The 20726-nt window shown below is 54.9% G+C and overlaps 2 protein-coding genes across 2 annotated transcripts; both read left to right on the top strand.

The window, feature by feature from the left end:
• Positions 1-1406: 1406 nt before the first annotated feature.
• Positions 1407-14554, top strand: LMAN1L (lectin, mannose binding 1 like). The gene is made up of 13 exons (XM_033189357.1): positions 1407-2242; positions 5075-5229; positions 5345-5452; positions 5550-5608; positions 7625-7724; positions 8057-8177; positions 8953-9008; positions 9543-9675; positions 9982-10133; positions 11476-11543; positions 12382-12505; positions 13150-13277; positions 14272-14554. The coding sequence occupies exons 1-13, from the start codon at positions 2029-2031 to the stop codon at positions 14399-14401; spliced, it is 1548 nt and encodes a 515-aa protein (XP_033045248.1). The 5' UTR covers positions 1407-2028; the 3' UTR covers positions 14402-14554.
• Positions 14555-15336: 782 nt separating this feature from the next.
• On the top strand, positions 15337-19995 carry CPLX3 (complexin 3). Its single transcript, XM_033189358.1, has 3 exons — positions 15337-15640; positions 16799-16886; positions 18864-19995. Exons 1-3 carry the CDS (start codon positions 15477-15479, stop codon positions 19086-19088), a joined length of 477 nt encoding a protein of 158 aa, XP_033045249.1. The 5' UTR covers positions 15337-15476; the 3' UTR covers positions 19089-19995.
• The last annotated feature ends 731 nt before the right edge of the window (positions 19996-20726 follow it).

The following is a 20726-nucleotide window of genomic DNA, read 5'->3' as shown; positions in this document are numbered from 1 at the left end:
AGGAGATCAAGACCATCCTGGCTAACACAGTGAAACCCCGTCTCTACTAAAAAAAAAAAAATACAAAAAATCAGCTGGGCATGGTGGCGGGTGCCTGTAGTCCCAGCTACTCAAGAGGCTGAGGCAGGAGAATAGCATGAACCTGGGAGGTGGAGCCTGCAGTGAGCTAAGATCGCACCACTGCACTCCAGCCTGGGTGACAGAGCAAGACTCCGTCTCAAAAAAATAAATAAATAAAATAAAATAACCACAAGCCAGGTGTGGTGGCTCATGCCTTTATTTCCAGCTATTCAGGAGGCAGGAGCATCCTTTGAGCCCAGGAGTCTGAGTCCATCCTGGGTAACATAGGAAGACACCACCTATCAAAAAAAAAAAAAAAAAAGGCCAGGCGCGGTGGCTCATACCTGTAATCTCAGCACTTTGGGAGGCTGAGGCAGGCTGATCACGAGGTCAGGAGATCGAGACCATCTTGGCTAATACGGTGAAACCCTGTCTCTACTAAAAAATACAAAAAATTAGCCGGATGTGGTGGTGGGTGCCTGTAGTCCCAGCTACTTGGGAGGCTGAAGCAGGAGAATGGTGTGAACCCGGGAGGCGGAGCTTGCAGGGAGCTCAGATCGCGCCACTGCACTCCAGCCTGGGTGACAGTGCGAGACTCAGTCTCAAATAAATAAATAAATACAATAAAAAATAAAAAACATAACCACAATACCATATTAGTCCTTAATTTTTTTTTTTTTTTTGAGATAGATTTTCACTCATCACCCAGGCTGGAGTGCAATGGAGCAATCTCCGCTCACTGCAACCCCTGCCTCCCGGGTTCAAGTGATTCTCCTGCCTCAGCCTCCCAAGTAGCTGGGATTACAGGCATGCACTACCACGCCTGGCTAATTTTGTGTGTGTGTGTGTGTGTGTGTGTGTGTTTTGTTTTTTTTTTTTTTGAGACGGAGTCTTGCTCCGTCACCCAGGCTGGAGTGCAGTGGCCGGATCTCAGCTCACTGCAAGCTCCACCTCCCAGGTTCACGCCATTCTCCTGCCTCAGCCTCCCGTGTAGCTGGGACTACAGGCGCCCGCCACCTCGCCTGGCTAGTTTTTTGTATTTTTTTTAGTAGAGACAGGGTTTCACCGTATTAGCCAGGATGGTCTCGATCTCCTGACCTCGTGATCCGCCCATCTCGGCCTCCCAAAGTGCTGGGATTACAGGCGTGAGCCACCGCGCCCGGCCCTTGTATGTTTTTTTTAGTAGAGATGGAGTTTCACCATGTTGGCCAGGCTGGTCTCGAACTCCTGACCTCAGGTGATCCACCCACCTTGGGTTCCCAAAGTGCTAGGATTACAGACATGAGCCACGGTGCCCGGCCCTAAATTTTTTTAACAATTCTTCAATATAGTCAAATATCCATTGTTCAAAAATATCCATTGTTCAAATTTCCCCAATATCTTTTTTTTGTTTTCCCAGTTGGGTTAAAATTTGCCTCCAAACAAGGTCTGCACGTTGCATTTTTGTGCTGTCTCTAAAGACTCCCTTTCTTTTTTTCATGTAATGCATTTGTTGAGGAAACCAGGCTGCTTGGAAGGATGAGCCTGGGGGAATGAGGGAGACGAAGAGAGGAGGCAGGGAGGAGAGAAGGATGGGTGTTCGGATAGACGTGCCACCCATGCTGGGGGACACAGGCGGGATGTGGAAGCCTGTCTCCCTAACTGGGAGAGGAGGCCAGGGCTGCTGAAGGCTGGAGCCCAACCCTGGGTGCCCCCCTCCCTCCACCACATCCAGCTGCTGGACGTGAGGGGAGATAGAAAGACGGCCTGAGTCAGGAGCAGGGGCAGAGCTTGGGTTGTTGAGGGGTCCCGCTGCCCACGTCAGACTGGAGGTGAGGGAGAGGCGGGGCCTGACAGCAGGCCTGGAAGGAACAGGATGTCTATGCTGGAGAGGAAGAGAGAGGACAGTGCCAAAACCCAGCTCCTGGCCAGTCCCCAGCTCCTCCCTGCCTGGCCCTATCCCAGGATCCCCTCCCCGGCCTCTCAGCTATGATCTACCCCAGGGCCCAGACATCAAGTGCCTTCACAATGCCGGTGGTCAGTGGTCCAGGTCCCTTGTTCTGCCTTCTCCTCCTGCTCCTGGAACCCCACAGTCCTGAGATGGGGCGTCCTCCTCTGCGCAGGTTTGAGTACAAGCTCAGCTTCAAAGGCCCAAGGCTGGCATTGCCTGGGGCTGGAATACCCTTCTGGAGCCATCATGGAGGTGAGGGGCAGGGATAGGGACCAGCCATGCCCAGGGTCCCTCAAAGTGCTGGAGGGGCTGTGACTTGATGGGGAATGTGTCTGTCACAGCCATCCTCTGTCCAGGGTGAGGTAGGGCCTGGGACAGTGCCAGGCACCCCAGGACCCCTCCCAGGCTTGTCTCCTGCTCCACCCCCTCAACACTCCCGAACCCTGCCCAGGCTGTTTCTCCTCTACCTCTCTGCTTCCCTGCACCAGGACTTCTCTCTTCTCCTCTGCCTCTCCTTGGACCCCTGCCCTTCCTCTGCCTCTCTGACCTGTGAACACACAGACACATGCTCACACACTAAGTCCCAGACACACAGAAGGCAATGTGGACCAGCACAAACCTCCACTCTCCTGGCTCCATCCCGGCAGGCCTGTGGCTGGCCATGAGAACTGGGGGCTACCTGGAGGGAGGCATCCTCATTCCAGGTGAGTGGGCACCAGCCCTTCCCTGTATGTGTGTTGTGGGTGGAAGCAGGCATGAGAGCATCTTAGCCCATAGGTTTGTGTTCAGGGACTTCCAAACCTGGACCTACAGAGTGTGTCTTCTACCAGATCTTGTTCCAAAAAGGATTTGTGATGATGGAACTACACGATAGAGGGGAGCTTACTTACATTAGGAGTGAGCAAGGACAATGAGGATTAGAGTGGAGCATGAAATAGTCTAGGAGCATGGCTTCCAAAACATACGCTGTGAGGTCTGTCCACCTCAGAGTTAGGCCATAAATTTAATTCTGAGCCTCTTAGCAGGCAAAGCAAAGATAGAAAGCAGATCAGCTGTGGATTTCTGTCTATAAGATCTTGGCCAGGCACAGTGGCTCACGCCTGTAATCCCAGCACTTTGGGAGGCCGAGGCAGGTGGATCAAGAGGCCAAGAGATCGAAACCATCCTGGCCAAAATGGTGAAACCCCGTCTCTACTAAAAATAAAAAAATTAGCTGGGTGTAGTGGCACGCACCTGTAGTCCCAGCTCCTCAGGAGGCTGCGGCAGGAGAATCGCTTGAACCCAAGATCCTGCCATTGCACTCCAGCCTGGGCACCACAGAACCAGACTCTGTCTCAAAAAAAAAAAAAAAAAAGTTAGGTCTGAGAAATGGCATGATTCCTGACTAAGGCCAGGACAAAATATCCCTTTTTATTTATTTATTATTTTTTTGAGATGGAATTTCACTCTTGTTGCCCAGGCTGGAATGCAATGGTGTGATCTCTGCTCACTGCAACCTCCACCTCCCGGATTCAAGTGATTATCCTGCCTCAGCCTCCTGAGTAGCTGGGATTACAGGTGCGTGCTACCACACGCAGCTAATTTTTATATTTTCAGTAGAGACGGGGTTTCACCATGTTGGTCAGGCTGGTCTCGAACTCCTGACCTCAGATGATCCGCCCGCCTCGGTCTCCCAAAGTGCTGGGATTATAGGCGTGAGCCACCACGCCCAGCCCAAAATGTATCCCTTTAAGATGATAGGCCCTATCAGTAGGGTTTCTTCCAGTCCTCTTTCATAGACACACAGGAGGTAACAAAAAAGTGGGCTGTTTCTCACAACACCATACTGGCCCCTGCCTCAGGACTAGGATGGCAAGCTTATACAACACTCATTGCTCTGGGCCTTGCCAAGTCTGGGTGTCACAGATCATGTAAGGGAGCAGAGGCACCTTCTCCAAGATCACCCAGTGATGTGTGCATTGTCTATTCATTGGTTCACCCTGATGCTCCTCTGTGCCCAGCCCAGAGACACAGGGTAGAGCCAGGCTGAAGGAGCCCATGGTCTGGGGCAAGGTCTCACCCACAGGCCTTGTAAGGCTGAAAGCATAGTAGACAGTGGGCAATCCTTGCCTTCTGCAAGGATTTCAGAGGCAGTGACAGCTTCCAGAGGCCCTGGGACTTGTGGCCTTGCAGCTCCGAGCCTCCCTACCCCCATCCCTGGCCTTTATAGAGCAAACAGGCTGGATTAGCAGCCTCCAGAACGTCCTGGTAGAGTCTGGGCCCTGGGCCAGGTTCCAGGCTGGCAGGTTGGAGGGTGGGGAGCAAGCTGGAGTAGGGCCTCTGAGTTCCCTGCCCCCAGTTCTTGCCAAGACTGCCTCAGTTTCTCTCCCATTCCTCCTTCCTACCATGCAGGGCTCCTTCCTCCCCACCTCACCACCGCCAGTGACAATTCTCACACACACACTCTGTCCTGCACTCTTTCATTGCCATTCTGCAGGCCAGTTCTCACCTCTGCAACTTGGCTTTCCTGCTTTCCTCACCTTGAAATTCCCTCTACGTCCTGTCCACTAGGAAGCTCCGGCCTCATTTGGCCACAGCCTAGAGTCCTGGGCCTCCTTGCAGTTACTTCTCCTAAAGTGCTCTTCTGTGTTCTGTGGTCTCAGGCACTTCCTTTTTGGTCACAAGGCCTTAGTTTCCTCATCTGAGAAATGGGAAGAGTTAGACACATATCTCTCTCGTGGTGGAAAAAGCTTGCACTTAGGAGTCATAGGGAGCTGAATTCCGTCCAATCCACTTAGTTCCTTAACTTTTCTGAGCCTCAGTTTCCTCATCTGTTAGATGGGGTCTTATAAAAACAGACAACACACACTGCAGTGAGGCTTCACTGACGACGCAGACAGTGCTGGCATTCATTGCCCTCCCCGGCAAACGCCCCTCCAGCTGTGCTGGGCTCTGACTCCTGCTTCCCTGGCTGGCTGGTTATTTAATGGCAGGCCTTGGTGTTGTCTATTCCTCTTCCGGGAGCCCAGCCTAGGCCGGTGAGAGAGACTGAAGGGGGAACTGGGGTGTAGTGGGGCCGGGGGCTTGAACTGCCCTGGTCCACAGACGCCATCCTGGGCCTGGAGGAAGTGCGGCTGACGCCATCCATGAGGAACCGGAGTGGCGCCGTGTGGAGCAGGGCCTCTGTCCTCTTCTCTGCCTGGGAAGTAGAGGTGCAGATGAGGGTGACGGGATTGGGGCGCCGGGGAGCCCAGGGCATGGTGAGTGTCCTCTCCCAGAGCTGACAGAGCAGGGTGGGTCAGGGAGGCGGGTGATGAGCCCTGGGGTCCCAGTATCTCACACGGTTCCCTGAGCTGAGGGGCTGCGGACCTACAGGTTGTGTGGTACACCCAAGGCAGGGGCCATGTAGGCTCTGTCCTCGGGGGGCTGGCCTCATGGGACGGCATCGGGATCTTCTTTGACTCCTCGGCAGAGGATACTCAGGTGCGTAGTTGTCTCCTGCCTGCCAGCCCCCCTGCCCGCCCACACCCTCCCCCTCCCGCCGTGCCTGCGGCTCAGGCTGCTTCTCACCTCCCTGCAGAACAGTCCTGCCATCCGTGTGCTGGCCAACGATGGGCACATCCCCTCTGAGCAGCCTGGGTAAGGGCCTGTCTAGACTGACCCCTCACCTCCATTTTTGCATTGGGAGGGGCCCATCCCCCCCATCCGAGCCCCTGCCCCAGCCTACTCCAGCAGGGGGCCCACCCTCCCAGAGCTGCCATTCTTGCTGGACTCTCACTCAGCCAAAGTCCACCCCCCTGGGGCTTGATTCCTGCAACCCAACAGCCCCAGGTGAAATGACACAGGCTCTGGCCTATGATGAGTATCTTCGCTCCCATGATCTCATCCCATCTCCAACACCCTCCATAAGTGGGGGTTATTCGTGCCATTTACAGGTCAGGACATTGAGCCCCAGAGAGGGGAATGGACGTGCTGTGGGCAGAGCTGAACTTTGAGCCCAGATTTATCCCTGAAGGGTCCCCGCTCTTCCCTGCTTAGCTGTCCCTTCACTTTCCCACATGATTTGGCTTCTGTCCCTCCCCAGCCGCCCCGATGCCTCCTCAGTAGCTGGGCCAGTTTGTCAGTGTCTCTCAGCAACCTTCTCTCGGCTCATAACAATTAGAGTAATTGCCTGCATTTATGGAGTGAGCTGACTGTATGCCAGGCCCAGCACCAAGTCCTTCTCATTTACTGTCTTAGTTAACTCTCATAACATTGTTATGAGGTCGTTCCAATTACCGTCCTCATTTTAGAGATGGCAACACTGGGGTTTGGAGAGATGAGATGGCTTGCCCAAGGTCACACAGCTCGGGGCACAAAACCCAGGTGGCTGCTCTGGTGCTGGCTTCTCCCCTGCCCTGTGCTGCCTCCCTCTTGGCGGAAGGCGGCACTGTCAGACACTCTGCTGTGAGTAGCCTGAGGTGTCCAGAGACACTCAGCATTTAACACTCTTCTCCTGACTTCCCAGACCCTGCCATGCCGACCCGTCAGGGAGGCAGCCTGGTCACATTGTCCTTGGCTGCCAGGACATGTCCAGGTCATCCATCCTGAGTCAGCTGGGAGAGGAAGGGGAAGCCAGAGGCACAGGGGACTTGGAGCTTAAGAGAAGAAGGAGGGAAGGGCCAGGCGTGGTATTTCATGCCTGTAATCCCAGCACTTTGGGAGGCTGAAGCGGGCGAATCATCTGAGGTCAGGAGTTTGAGACCAGCCTGGCCAACATGGTAAAACCCCGTCTCTACTAAAAACAAAAAAAAATTAGCCGGGTATGGTGGCGAGCACCTGTAATCCCAGCTACTCGGGAGGCTGACGCAGGAGAACCACTTGAACCCAGGAGGCAAAGGTTGCAGTGAGCCGAGATCGTGCCACTGCACTCCAGCCTGAGCAACAGAGCAAGACTCCATCTCAGAAAAAAAAAAAAAAGAGAGAGAGAGAAGAAGGAGGGAGGGACGGGTGATAGGACGAGGGTGATAGGTGGGTCGGGGGGATGGAGGGTAGAAACTGCATTGTTAGTCCAGGCCTTTGTCCCCTTGAGGACGGGCCACAGGGAGGCCCCTAGTCCCTTCTGTAAATCCATGTCCCAACACTCTGCCAGGCAGGGCTTGCTTCCCCTGCCCCTCTCTCTTCTGCCAAGGGAGCAGGCTACAAGAAGGGAGACTTAAGCTAGACAAGGTACCTATCCCATGCCAGCTCACCCAGCAGAAAGGGAGGTGGCACAGCAGATCTGGGCAGAGTGGCTTCTGGGACTGCCCTCACTGGCCAGGCCTTGAGTCCTGTATATCCTGGCAGATTCCAACTGCCCACAAAGGCCAGGCGCGGTGGCTCACTCCTATAATCCCAGCACTTTGGGAGCTAAGACGGGCGGATCACTTGAGGTCAGGAGGTCGAGACCAGCCTGACCAACAATGTGAAACCCCATCTCTACTAAAAATACAAAAATGAGCCAGGCGTGGTGGTGCATGCCTGTAGCCTCAGCTACTTGGGAGACTGAGGTGGGAGGATCACTTAAGCCCAGCAGGCAGAGGTTGCAATGAGCCACAACTGTACCATTGCACCCCAGCCTGGGCAACAGAGTGTGACTCTTTCTCAAAAACAAACAAATGAACAAACTGCCCACAGGTATGGAGCCAGCCAAGTGCTGGGCTCCTGTCATCGGGACTTCCGGAACCGGCCACACCCCTTCAGAGCACGGATCACCTACTGGGGGCAGAGGCTGCGCGTGAGTCACTTCCTGCTTCTGACAGGGCTCTGAGTTACAGAGCTGCTGTGTGTGCGTGCCCATGGCCCCCACATACCAGTGCCTGTGACACCACGTGAGGCCCCTAGCACACACGGGCCAACATCTACAGGGGATCCTCCATCCCTACACAGAATCCTAACACTCACCCAGAGCACATACATGTAAGGGCTCACATGAGACCAGGAGTGCTGGTCACCTCCATGCCATTCTGATACCAAGCACTAGGGCCACCTGCCCTCCTATGGCCAGGGGAGCCAGGGAGTCAGAGGTAAGGACAACCCCCCACCGCTCACTCCCTCCGTGTCCCTCAGGTGTCCTTGAACAGCGGCCTCACTCCCAGTGATCCAGATGAGTTCTGTGTGAATGTGGGGCCCCTGCTTTTGGTCCCTGGAGGTTTCTTTGGGGTCTCAGCAGCCACTGGCACCCTGGCAGGTGAGTATCCCACTGGTCAGATAAGAGCAGAAGGGCAGTCATGAATGAATCACCCTGAGCACCCCTTTTAAAATGCACTGGGGTGGCATCAGCCACTTCACCACATGACCTGGGCCTCCATGACCCTTGGGAGAAGTCACATCTGCCTTGAGACTTGCAAGTCTCAAATGGGATAAAACAAGAGAAACTTTGATTTCAGTGCTGGCCCCATAAGTGCCCCTAGCTGGGAGCTGTGGGACAAGTGGAAGACAGACAGCAAGGAGGGACATTTAGGAAAATGGAGCAAAGAGATGTGATGCCATGGAGAGTCCACAGAGGATCCCACAGTGGGAAAGCTGAGGGAAACCAGAGCGTGGGAGTCCTTGAATGCCAGGACCTTAGTCTGGTTTCTGAGGAGGAGAGTGATGCGGTCAGAGCTATGCTGGAGAGGGGGCCACTGCGTAGTTGCTACTACCAGTAGCAACTGTGCTCTGGGGGCCTGAGCGTGTCACTTGGTTTGCTGCCATGGCTCTAGCCCAGGATGTTTTGGGATCGTCCAGTTCTGCCACTCACAGGGGCCTGCCTCTGACTGAGTGTGCGGGTCAACCCTCACCACCCACCCATCTACCTGTCAACCCTCACATCTTTCCTATGAAGTGAGCAAGACAAGCATCAGATGATGGCCCAAAGTCACACCTCTTGCCTCAGTGGGATATCACGGCGGTGAAGGTGGGGGATGAGCAAGGGGGCTGCTAGGTGGAGGGGTCTTACTTCTCCTTCATCTGTCCCCTTCCAGATGATCATGATGTCCTGTCCTTCCTGACTTTCAGCCTGAGTGAGCCCAGCCCAGAGGTGATGCCAGCCCTGGCCTACCTGGGAATGGCAGCCCAGGGACCCTGCCCTTGCCCATGTCATGGTGCCCTCAGACCTGCCATTCCAGCCCTTACCTCCACCTGGCCTCTGAGCTCTGCTCAGGCCAGACCTTGTGCTGGGCAGTGCTGTGGGCCAGGCTCGGTCTGCAAGGCCTCACAGGCTGGCTGGCTCAGGCTGTGACATTACAGTTCAGAGTGATCGGTGCCAGGTCTCAAAAGGCACAGGGGGCTGTGGGAGCACAGAGGAGGGGTCCCGACCAGCCAGGCGGTCAAGGAAGGTTGCCTGGAGGAGATGAGCTTAAAGAGCCGCGGATCAGCACGTACAGGCCTGAGGCCATAGCAGGGAGGGAAGAGGGTGGGGATCTGTGTGAAGGCAGAACTCACACGGCTGGAAACTGCAGGGCCAGATGGCCAGGGAGGGAGACTGGGCTCGTGGGGAAGCCTGTGGGAAGGCTCCCCTCGCCTCTGGATCTCCCATGGGTTTGGGGCCCGACTTTCTGTCTTCCTCCCCCAGGTTCCCCCTCAGCCCTTCCTGGAGATGGAGCAACTCCGTCTGGCGAGGCAGCTGGAAGGGCTGCGGGCAAGGCTGGGCCTGGGCACCAGGGAGGATGTAACTCCAAAGTCAGGCTCTGAAGCTCAAGGGGAAGGTAGGGACTGAGAGAGCAGGCAGGTGGCGCCCATCTGAGTGTCACAGCATCCTCCACCCTTATGACCAGGAGTCCTTTAATCAGAAGGGAAACTGAGGCCTGAGGAGGCCATATCTAAGCAGGCCCTGGGCCCAAGTGTTCTGTCCTATCCCCACCTTACCACTCAGATTCATTTTCCAGGAGAGGGTCTTGGAGGCAGCAGCCACACTTTCTGGCACCCCCTCCAAGAAGCCCCCCCAAAGATAAGATAGGCTGTGTTATGCCACCATGGCTGGCTGCCCATCCCAGCTCTGCCCTAATCCCCAGGGGAAAGGCTCTTTGACCTGGAGGAGACGCTGGGCAGACACAGCCGGATCCTTCAGGCTCTGCGGGGTCTCTCCGAGCAGCTGGCCCAGGCTGAGAGGCAATGGAAGAAGCAGCTGGGGCCCCCAGGCCAAGCCAGGCCTGATAGAGGCTGGGTGAGTAGCCCCACAGGCATCCAAGGCTCCACCTGCGGGCCTGAAAGAGGAGCAAGAACTGTAGTAAGCAACTAGTCTCCCTAAGGCCTGGAGGGAAAGGAGGGCAGGGATGAAATGCTGCAGGTCACAGGATGGGGTACGGCAGCATGCGGGATAGCATCTCTGCACAACCAAATGTGCATGGGGCTGGGGCTGAGGCTGGGGCTGGGGACAGGAGATGCCAGATATTTGGACTTGGCTCTGTAGATGAATGACAGAAATAGACTAGGTGCTAATTTGCATGTAGCTTCACATGCAATTTGCATATGGCTTGCTTAATGCTCAGTTGCACCAGAAGCCTCATTTCATCTCCATTGCCATCTGGCTCCTCCCCCAGGGAGTCATGCCTCGGGTCATGCCCAGCCTGGGGGCCTGAGAGCTAAACTCAGCCAAGGTGTTAGATACTGGGCAGAGGAGGCCAGCAGCTCTTGCGGGCTTTGCTGGACTCTGACAGCTCGAGGTTTTAATCTTGTGTTAGAGCAGCTTAGGCTGGGCTGCTAGTGTGGGGAAACGGGGAGGGGATTCACACTCCAGGGCCAGGCCTCTCTGATCCTACCGCCAGGCCCTGGACACCACTTAGTAAGGCAGGGACCCAAACACTGGGTGTTGACCAGCACTGGCCCCAGCTTGGATAGTGCCCTGGGCGAACCGGGAAAGAGAGGACTAGGCTGGGCCTCTGCCTCCTTCAGGGGACAGAACCACTTTTAGAAGGGAGAGGTATTTTGGCCGGGCGTGGTGATTCACGCTTGTAATCCTAGCACTTTGGGAGGCCAAGGCAGGCGGATCACGAGGTCAAGAGATCGAGACCATCCTGGCCAACATGGTGAAACCCTGTCTCTACTAAAAATACAAAAATTATACAAAAATTAGCTGGGCGTGGTGGCGTGCGTCTGTAGTCCCAGTTACTTCCTGTAGTCCCAGTTAGGAGGCTGAGGCAGAAGAATCGCTTGAACCTGGGAGGCGGAGGTAGCCGTGAGCTAAGATTGTGCCACTGCACTCCAGCCTGGCGACAGAGCAAGACTCCATCTCAAATAAATAAGAAGGGAGAGGTATTCTGAGAAAACCCTGAAGTGGCCACTGTTGGGAGGAAACAACCACCCTGGGGAGAGGGGTGTGAGTGGAGGGGGAATGTGGGAAGCCCCTGTGGACGAGGTCAGAGAAACACAGTGTGTCCAAATAAGGAAGGCCTGGTAATCTGGGAAGGCCTCTGGAAGGAAGAGGCTGCAGTGAACCTGGGAAGGTGGGCTCTGACAAGAGAGGGGCTGTGTCCTGGGGCCTAGACAAGAGGCTGGCCCTCCTGCAGGACTCTTCTAAGGTCGATGCCCTGCTCCATGGACAGAGGACTCTGCTCCAGGCCCTGCAAGAGATGAGGTAAGGGACTGGGTGGAGACCCCTCCACCACCTTGTTTCTCTGCCTGAAGTTCCTCCATTAGCCCTTCATTCCTTCCATCATTTCCTGAGCGCCCAGCACACAGCCTGTCAATTGGAAGGGCTGGGGGTGGAGTTAGGTTTGTTGAGTTGACTTGAATTTAACTGAATCAAGTTTAATGTTTTGCAAGTCCTTGTTGAAAAGCAGTTCTCTCCAGGAGAAGCCCATCATGAAGGCCGCCTCAGACACTCCCACCCTCAGGAGGGTTAAGAAATCTGAGCGTTCCTTCAGCGGCAGCTCCTGGGATGAGGGGCATTTTGATGGGGGCTCTTGGAGAGGGAGCACAGCCAAGACCAGACCCGCTGGAGGAGGCAGTCCCTGACTTGGTTTTGCGCCCCCATTAGCTTCCCGTTATCCCACTCTAGGCTGGATCTCTGGAGCCCTGGGGGTTGGGGGAGTTCTGGGGACGCCGTGGAGGAGGCATGCGTCCCAACCTGAAGCCTAAAGCCCCCCTGTACACACAGAGCTAGATGGTTAGGGTTGGGGGTGGAAAGGCACCTAGATGAGAAGAAGGAAAGGAGTTAAATCCAGGATGGAAGGCAGAGCTGGGGAGCCTGGGGTTGACACAGATAGCTTTAGGGAGATCTTTATCTGAGCTAAAGTCTCAGGATCTAGGAAGAAGGTTGGAGGAGAAAAGACCAGCCCCCAAGAAGGGGCCCCATGGATGGTACCTGTTCCCCACCCATGTGCTGCCCCTGGGGAGATGGGAAATGATTAGGCCATTTGTGTGGAAGCAGAAGAGGTAATGAGTCATCTTACTTGGTTTCCACCCCCGATTAGGGATGCAGCTGTCCGCATGGCCGCAGAAGCCCAGGTCTCCTACCTGCCTGTGGGCACTGAGCATCATTTCTTAGAGCTGGACCACATCCTGGGCCTCCTGCAGAAGGAGCTTCAGGGCCCGGCGGTGAGGGGGAAGGAGCGGGGAGCATGGGGTCCCCAACCCTGATGTCTGGGCTCAGCCACCCTTCTTCTAGCACTTTGGCAGCCCCAAGCCATCCTGCCTTTGCCCTCCCCTCCCAGGACTGCTGGCAAGCACATCTGTGCCTGTGTCAGTGTCTGTATGTGCATGCATACATGCCAGCACACATCTCATCTTCTCTCTGCCCTCTCTGCTCTCTGGAGAGTCCCACAGATTCAGCACCAGCAGGGCCCTGGACACCCCTCAATCCAAATGGGGTGGGCCATGTCCAAGATCATTCAGAGTCCAGTGGTGGAGTCGGATCTTCCCCATGCCCTGTCCCATCCTCCTTCCCTCGCCCTCACTCTGCTCACCCTGTCTTTGGCTCTCTACTTCTCTCTTTCTCTTCTCTTGAGCCCTGGGCCCCTTGATGATCCCAGGCCTTCCCAGCTGTTCCCACAAATGCAGCCATGGGAGCTGGGGTGAGGGAGGCAGCTTTGTACACTGCCCCCTCTCCAAGTTCCCTGGATGAGAGCCAGGACACCCCGAGCCTGGGGAAAGGAAACGGAGCATGCACATGGCCTAGATTCCAGGTCCCCTCTCCTTTTGAGTAAGAAACTAAGCTAGGACCTTAGACTTTCCCCTTTCAGAAGGCAGCGGCCAAGGCCCCCCGCCCACCTGGCCAGCCCCCAAAGGCCTCCTCGTGCCTGCATCCTGGCATCTTCCTGTTCTTCCTCCTCATTCAGACTGTAGGCTTCTTCAGCTACGTGCACTTCAGGTGGGCCACCCCGTGAGTAGGACTTCCTACAGCACTGGCATCTCCTGGTTCTCAGCTATAGCCATTGGATTTAGGAGAGGGGACACTTCAGCCCAGAGGGGACCTGCCCAGTCCCCAAATCACAAAGAGCACAGTGCAGGATAGGGCCCATTCTCTCACCAAGCACCACTGACCACCTGCTCAGCCCCCAGCCCCATCTGGGTCCTGCTCTCACGGAGCTCACTCACACAGGTTTAACTGACCCTGTGTAGTCAATGCCATGATGTCAGGAAGCTGAGGGGCTACAAGAATGCAGGAGAACATACTTGACCCCCCTTGGTTAGGGAATCAACCTGGAAGGGACATTTGATATGGTCATTAAGGTGACTAGGAGTTTTCCACCCTGACAAGATAGGTAAAGGCATAGAGGCAGAGGAAACAGCATGAGAAAAGGCAGGGAGGTGTGAGAAAAACATAATATTTTAGAGAAAAAGTGGGAAGTTCAGTAGTGTTGGAGCAAAGGGCAGGACCTTTGTGAAATTGGGCAAAGAGATCTGAAAAAGTGAGAGGAGGTCACTAGTTTTGCTTGGTGTGTGTTTGCTGAATGAACGTGCACCATTTAGAGATGTGGGGTGTGCTAAGGGCCTCAGCAATGAGACTGACAATCCTTGTTGGTGGAATTTCAAGACAAGAAGAGTCCGTGTGGGCTGGGATGGTCCTGGAGGAGGAGTAAAATGAGCTAAGCTTTAAAAAGCACAAGGTGGAAATGCTCACAGGCTTCAGCACATGCACAGGAGTGCAGTGGTGGCAATCAGCCTAGAGCTACTAGGACAGACCTTACATGCCCGGGGGGAAAGCGTGGATCATATGCAGCAGGCCAAAGAGCCGCAGAAAGTCCAAGAACAGGGGAAGTTGTGGTGCAGTGAGTGTAGCAAGACAAGCACGAGAGTCTTGATTTTTCGAAAGCCCATAAAGGAGAGATACAAGTAGCCTGTAACCTTTTCTCTTGCAGCAGGCAGGAGCTGAACGAGAGTCTGCAGGAGTGTCTGTCCACAGGCAGCCTTCCTCTGGGTCCTGCACCACACACCCCCAGGGCCCTGGGGATTCTCAGGAGGCAGCCTCTCCCTGCCAGCATGCCTGCCTGACCCACCTCAGAGCCTGCTTTGCATCACTGGGAAGTAGGCAGTGTCTGGGGTGGGTGCTTGGTCAGCATCCTCTCCGTCTGGGTGCCCAGCTCCCACCCACACCTGAGCTTTCAGCACACTCCCACCTTATTAAAGGTGATTTCCCTCTCCCCATGCTGTGATATGATGGTCTTCTTTCCAGCCTCACCCTAATCTCTGTGAAGGCTTCCTCCCCTTCTGAGTAGCTGGCTAGGAGTGCGCTCCAAGCAGGCAAGGAGGCCAAGGCCTGGCTTAACCTCCAAAAGACCAGATACCCACGGGCTTTGAACCCTCGACTATGGAGGAAAAGAGAGCCATGACTGTATATAATGCTGTCCTCAAATTCACCCAGAACAGAGAGCAGTGTCCCTCCTGAGTCCCTCCAGCTCAGCCAGCATCACTGAGCAGCTCTCTCCCTCCCCACTCCTAACTGCTCCAGGGGCAGCAGGGGAGGCGCGTGACAGAGCAACCCTGAGAGGCCAACTCGCGGAACCATAACTGGGATTCCCGCTCGCGCCCTCAGGTCTCCCTCCCTTTTCCAGCGTCAAGCTCTTTGGGCAGCTGCTGAGTTCAGTGAGTTGGGTGGGTGGGGAGAATGGGGGGCGCCCAAGGCTGGGTTTTTACCCCTTGCTGCTACCTGGATCTCCCAGCTGAAATCCCAGTTATCAGTGGCCCAGGAAAGGAGAAAGTTGGAAGACGCTAGGGAACAGGGTTCCAGGAGTGTATCAGCTCAACCCCTCTCCCGGGAGAGCGACCCCACCACCGCAGGCTCTAATCCGCTGTCAGCAGTGCCCAGCGGAGCTCGGCGTTGAAGGAGGCACGTGGGGGAGGCGGGAGTGGGGAGCGGGCACGTGGTCCAGCCTTCTCAGCCCCGTGCTGCCCCCCGCCCCCCGTGAGGAGGGGTTTGGGGAGGTGGGGGCGGGCCCGGGCGGGGGCGGGCGGCGGGCGGCGCCAAGCGTGGGGAGCTGTCCGCGAGACCTAGTGCTGAAGTAGGCGCGGACGTGCCCGGTGCCTAGCGCGTGGTAGCAGGCGCCCAGTGCCCCAGCCGGCGAAGACCATGGCGTTTATGGTGAAGACCATGGTGGGCGGCCAGTTGAAGAACCTCACTGGGAGCCTAGGAGGCGGCGAGGACAAGGGGGATGCGGACAAGTCGGCAGCGGAAGCTCAGGGCATGAGCCGGGAGGAGTACGAGGAGTATCAGAAGCAACTGGTGGAAGAGAAGTGAGTGGGATTCCTTCTTGGCTCCAACGACCTCCCCCTCCCCAACCCCACAACTGCTCAGTCCATCCCCGGGCCAGCCTCAGGTCCCAATCCCCTCTCCCCTACCTTCCTAGACACGGTAAGAGACCGGGAGGTGTCCTCTACACTGCCCCCAGACCCATCCCATCTCAAACCCAAAACCCCGCTCCAGCTTCATACTCTGGCCAAGGGGGAGTGGGGGAAGGGGCGACCGGAGTCTGGGACGAGGAGGGGGATGCACGTGCGTTTCTGACGAAACAATAATCCCTTAATCCGATCTGGTCCCAGCCGCCTATGTCTTCCAACTGGGGCTCCTCTGAGCTTGAGGCTCTGAAAAAAGTGGTGCAGCCGAGGAGGCTCAGAGTCGCGGAGGCAGACCCTGAGATGGGGGCACTCACAGACATTGAGCCTACTTGTGCGCCTGCAGTGCTGGGACAGAGTTTGGGGCTGGATTCTGCTACTAGACTACTTGGGTTCAGAGCCTGGCTTTGCCTATTAGCTGGGTAACTTTAGGCAAGTTACTTAACCTTTCTGTGCCTCTGTTTCCTTTTCTGGAAAGTGGGGATGGTAATCATAATACATGTCTTGTATATTTATGAAGATTAAATGCCAATGCATGTAAACTGTTTAGCAGCACCTGGCACATGATAAAGTCTCATAAATGATAGCTATTATTTCACTTAATCCTGATACCAGTTTTGTGAGTTGCAAAACTTTATCCCCATTTTACAGAAGAGGAAGGTAAGTGACTTACCTAAGGATATACCTAAAATGGTAGTGGAGCTGGGGTGTGAACCCAAGTTTGGCCTGAATACTTTTCCCTACACGACATAGCTTCTCAGTGAGGGAACAACAGACCAAGTTGGAGGCCATGAGGGACAAATAATTAGGGTCTGCAGAGAGAACCAGACAGACTGCCACCTTGGCCCCCTAGTTCCATCCAGCAGCAGAGACAACAAAGGGCACTGTGATGGGGAGAGGCAGCAGAGACCTGGCTGTCCTGGTTGGAGTGCCTTTGCTACACACAGGGACCAATGCAGCAGTGCTGCCAGGACTCAGAGACCCCTCTGTCCCTCCCTCGAAGACTCCAACTCCCGTCTCTCTGCCCTCATGGTGACTTTGCCCCCGGTGACCCTGCAGGATGGAGCGGGATGCACAGTTCACACAGAGGAAGGCAGAGCGGGCCACACTGCGGAGCCACTTCCGAGACAAATACCGGCTACCCAAGGTAAGCTGGCCCTGGCTGCAAGGCACATCTGGGACCCTGAGCTCTGGGTTCTCAACTCCTTCGCCCCATTCTGGGCACCACAGCCCTCAGTTCTAAGACTCACAGGGTGCTTGGTTAGATCCTTCCTTCTCATTCATTTGTTCATTTATTCATTTGCTCACTCATAGTTAATCTGTGCCCACCAAGGGCCAGGGCTTTGTGCTGAGGGGACCCCAGTTCTCATGAAACTGACAGGTCTGTATTTCTGGAGCCAATCTAGGCCTCTTCTCTCCTCCACCCCCCCGCCCCGTACCCCCACCAAGCCTAGGCCAGGCCTGGGCAGAGGAAGACACAGGGGAGGCAGAAAGCAGTAGATTTGACTGCAGAAGTGAGTGCTCTGGGGGTTTCTGAACCTACTGGAGGGCAGAACTTAAGGTGGGGGAGAGAAGCCCTGTGTGTGCCAAGTACTTGACCTTCATTTTCTCATCTAACCCCCAATAATGCTGCCAGGCAGCCATCACTCACAGCCACAAATGATGAAACTAAGGCTCAGAGAGATGGAGGGACTTGGCTAAGATCATACAGCCAGTGAGCCATGGAGCTGGGACCAGCCCTCAAGCTGGTGAATATGAGCCTGCCTTTGCTCTAGGGCCCCAGGCTGCTTTCCAGGGTATGGAGTCTGCCTGTAGAGAGCCAAGTACCCCCTTGGCTGGCCAAGCAGCCAGAGAGTATGTCTCAGGAGATCCCTGCCCCCATGCTCCCCTGAGCAGTGCAGCACCAGAAGGGCATGTAAGTGTGCTGCTCCTGTTGTCTAAGGAGGGGACTGAAGCACAAATCTCTCCCAGAATATCACCGTGCTGCACCCAGAACTGTGCTGGACTCGGGAAAATAGCACAGGGCTATAGTGCTCCTGATTTTGATCTTCCACTTGAATTGAATGACCAAATATATGAACATCACATTCACTTATTCAACAAATATTTACTAAGTCCCCAGCTGCTTTTGACTGCCCACAGGGCACCAATCTTTTGGAAATCTCTCACAGGGAAAAACCGGTCCAGAAAGCCTGCCTCACTGCAAACTCTCCTGGAAATAAAGTCATTCCTCAGATACTTGTGCTAGGCATATAAGAGACACCTGCCATCAGGGAAGTCAGAGTTGAGCAGAAGAACCAAGACTTGGATGCAACTGAATAGGACCTGAGGCGCCCCCCAGAAGAACAGTGAAGGGCCATGGCCATCGTAGGTGCCATGCAAAAAAACACAGATGTTGGAATCAGTGACATAGGTTTGAATCTAGCTCCCCAACATCCTACCTGTGTGACCTTGGACAATTTAAGTTACTTAAGTTAGTTAAGTAACTTAAATTTAAAGTAAGTTACCTAAATCCTGTAAACCTCAATTTCCTTATTTGTGAAGTTGGAGTAACAATACCTACCTACCTCACAGGGTCATTGTGAGAATTAAAGGCACCCAGCTCAACATCCGCCATGTAATAGATGTAATAGATGTTTGATAAATGGTACCCATCACTATTTTTGGTTACACCCTTAAGCATAACAAGAGTCAAAACATGACTTAGCTGACTGTAACAGTGTGACTCATAAGTATTTTCATTTTGTCTTTACTCACTGTGCTGGTCCTTCAGTATCTCAGAGTTAAATAAGGTAATATGAAAGGTCTCCATGTCCAAGCATCCAAAGATTGATCCTGGGATGTAGGGGTGGGAGCTGAGCTCACTGGCACATGGGGCTCAAGAATCTAGGGGGCCGGGCACGGTGGCTCACTCCTGTATTCCTAGCACTTTGGGAGGCCAAGGTGGGCATATCACCTGAGCCCAGGAGTTTGAGACCAGTGTGGGCAACATAGGGAGACCTCATCTATATAAAAAAATAAGACAGAATCTAGGGGCCTGGAACCCAGACCAAGCCTCCTCCCTGTCCTCTCAATTCTGGGTTCTCACAGACTTCCACTCCACCCCACCCTCTCTTCCCTTCAGAACGAGACAGATGAGAGCCAGATCCAGATGGCAGGTGGAGATGTGGAGCTGCCCCGGGAGCTGGCCAAGATGATCGAGGAGGACACAGAGGAGGAGGAGGAGAAGGCCTCAGTCCTTGGGCAGCTGGCCAGCCTTCCTGGCTTGGACCTGGGCTCACTCAAGGACAAGGCCCAGGCCACACTGGGGGACCTCAAGCAATCAGCTGAGAAGTGTCACGTAATGTGACCACTTCCCCGGGGTTACCCACTGGGCTGGGCCCCCATGAGGGCTGAAAGTGTGTCAACTTCCAGAGACCCATACTCCATTTGGGGCTTTGTTTTCCTTGCCCCATCCTAGTTCCAAGACCTTTCCCATCCATGCCTCAACCCTATCTTCTGGTTTTTTCCTCTCTGCTGGGAGCAAAGCCCCCATCTTCACCTTACTCTTCAGGACCCTCCCCACCAGCTCAGCCTGTGGAGGCCTCCCAAGATTGCAGGAATATGCCCATCCCTCTCTGGCCATGGCCTCAAATTCCTGCACACAAGAGCACCCACAGAAAGACACACACAGGACAAAAAACCCCTGGCACGTTCAGAGACAGAAGCCACAGATGCATCCCAGCACACACAGACATGCACGCACAGGCCAGCTCCCTTGCGTGTCCAGCCCCTCTAGACACCAACACTGAGATACTCTCAGAGAGAGCTTGGGCAGATACCCTGGGCAGACAGGAGGCCTGAGTTCCAGTCTCCACCTTTATTGTTCTTGAAAGCCCCTGCTCTCTCTGAGCCTTATTTTATCACCTGTAAAATGGGAATGGCCTGAATGATTTCTAAGGCTCTTTCTGGTTTGGACTTTCAGAGCCAAGCCCACACCCCTCCTTGGGCAGGGCAGCAGCTACCACCACAGCCTCCAGCGGCTGCCACTGTGAGCTCTGGGAGCCAGAGTGATGCTGTGTGAGAGGCAGAGTGCCAAGGATGAAGCTGGCACTGAACAGTAAGCGGCTCCAGGCCTTCTCTGGGCCCAGGGCCCAGCCAATTTCTGTTCTGTTCCTGTAGAACTTTCTCTGGATTCCATAGCTGGAATCTCCTCTCCTAACTCAGTGAAAAATAAAAATCCCAAATGGTGTGCCTACCTTCCCACTTCTTACTGGCTTCCAGGAGTCTTGGAGTTCACAGCCCCTCCGAGCCTGCCTTAAAGGGGTGTCCTCCACCCCACAACCTACAGCTTCACAGGAGGGAGGAGGCATCCATTGCTAGGAGTGGAAGTGTCTCCAGCTCTGTTCTCTGGGGGCCCTGGGTGAAGGTGGGGTCTGGGGCCTATGAAATAGGTCTGGCTTTGAGGAGGATGGAGCAGCCTCATTATGTGGGGAAGATAGGACCTCTGGGGCGTCACTGAGACCACAGGTGGGGCCAGGGCTGGACCGCAGCTGTCTTGGGTGCCTGTGCTACACCCCTCCTCACCCTGGAGATGGAAGATGTGCAAAAAGAAAGGAGGCAGGGCAACTGCATTCCAGTCCCACACTGTGATGGCTTTGAGCCTGTCCTTTCCCTCCTTGAGCCTGTCTTGCTTATCCCCTGTAAAATGAAGAGCCCCCTCCCCAAAATAGTAATAATACATGTTTCAAACGGTGACCATTTGTAAAGCATGTGACAAACTATCAATAAATGTAACTCATTCTTTTAAAAAAATGAAGAGCCCAGATCTCATCCTGCTCACCTGTGGCAGGCGCTGAGGGGCAGGGGGCAGGGGAGGTTTCAGAAACCAGCCAGGAAGCTCCCCAAGCAGGTCACCCCTGGGGCCTGGGCAGGAGGAAGGTGCTACGGGGCCAACCGCAGGTGCCCCACCCCGAGGTCCAGGGCCCAGCCTGTGAGGAAGCCAGCC

Source organism: Trachypithecus francoisi, unplaced genomic scaffold (assembly GCF_009764315.1).
Source record: "Trachypithecus francoisi isolate TF-2019V2 unplaced genomic scaffold, Tfra_2.0 Lachesis_group3, whole genome shotgun sequence".
Classification (NCBI taxonomy): domain Eukaryota; kingdom Metazoa; phylum Chordata; class Mammalia; order Primates; family Cercopithecidae; genus Trachypithecus; species Trachypithecus francoisi.
The sequence above is the reverse complement of the archived record's forward strand: the minus strand, read 5'-3'. Positions and strand labels throughout refer to the sequence as shown.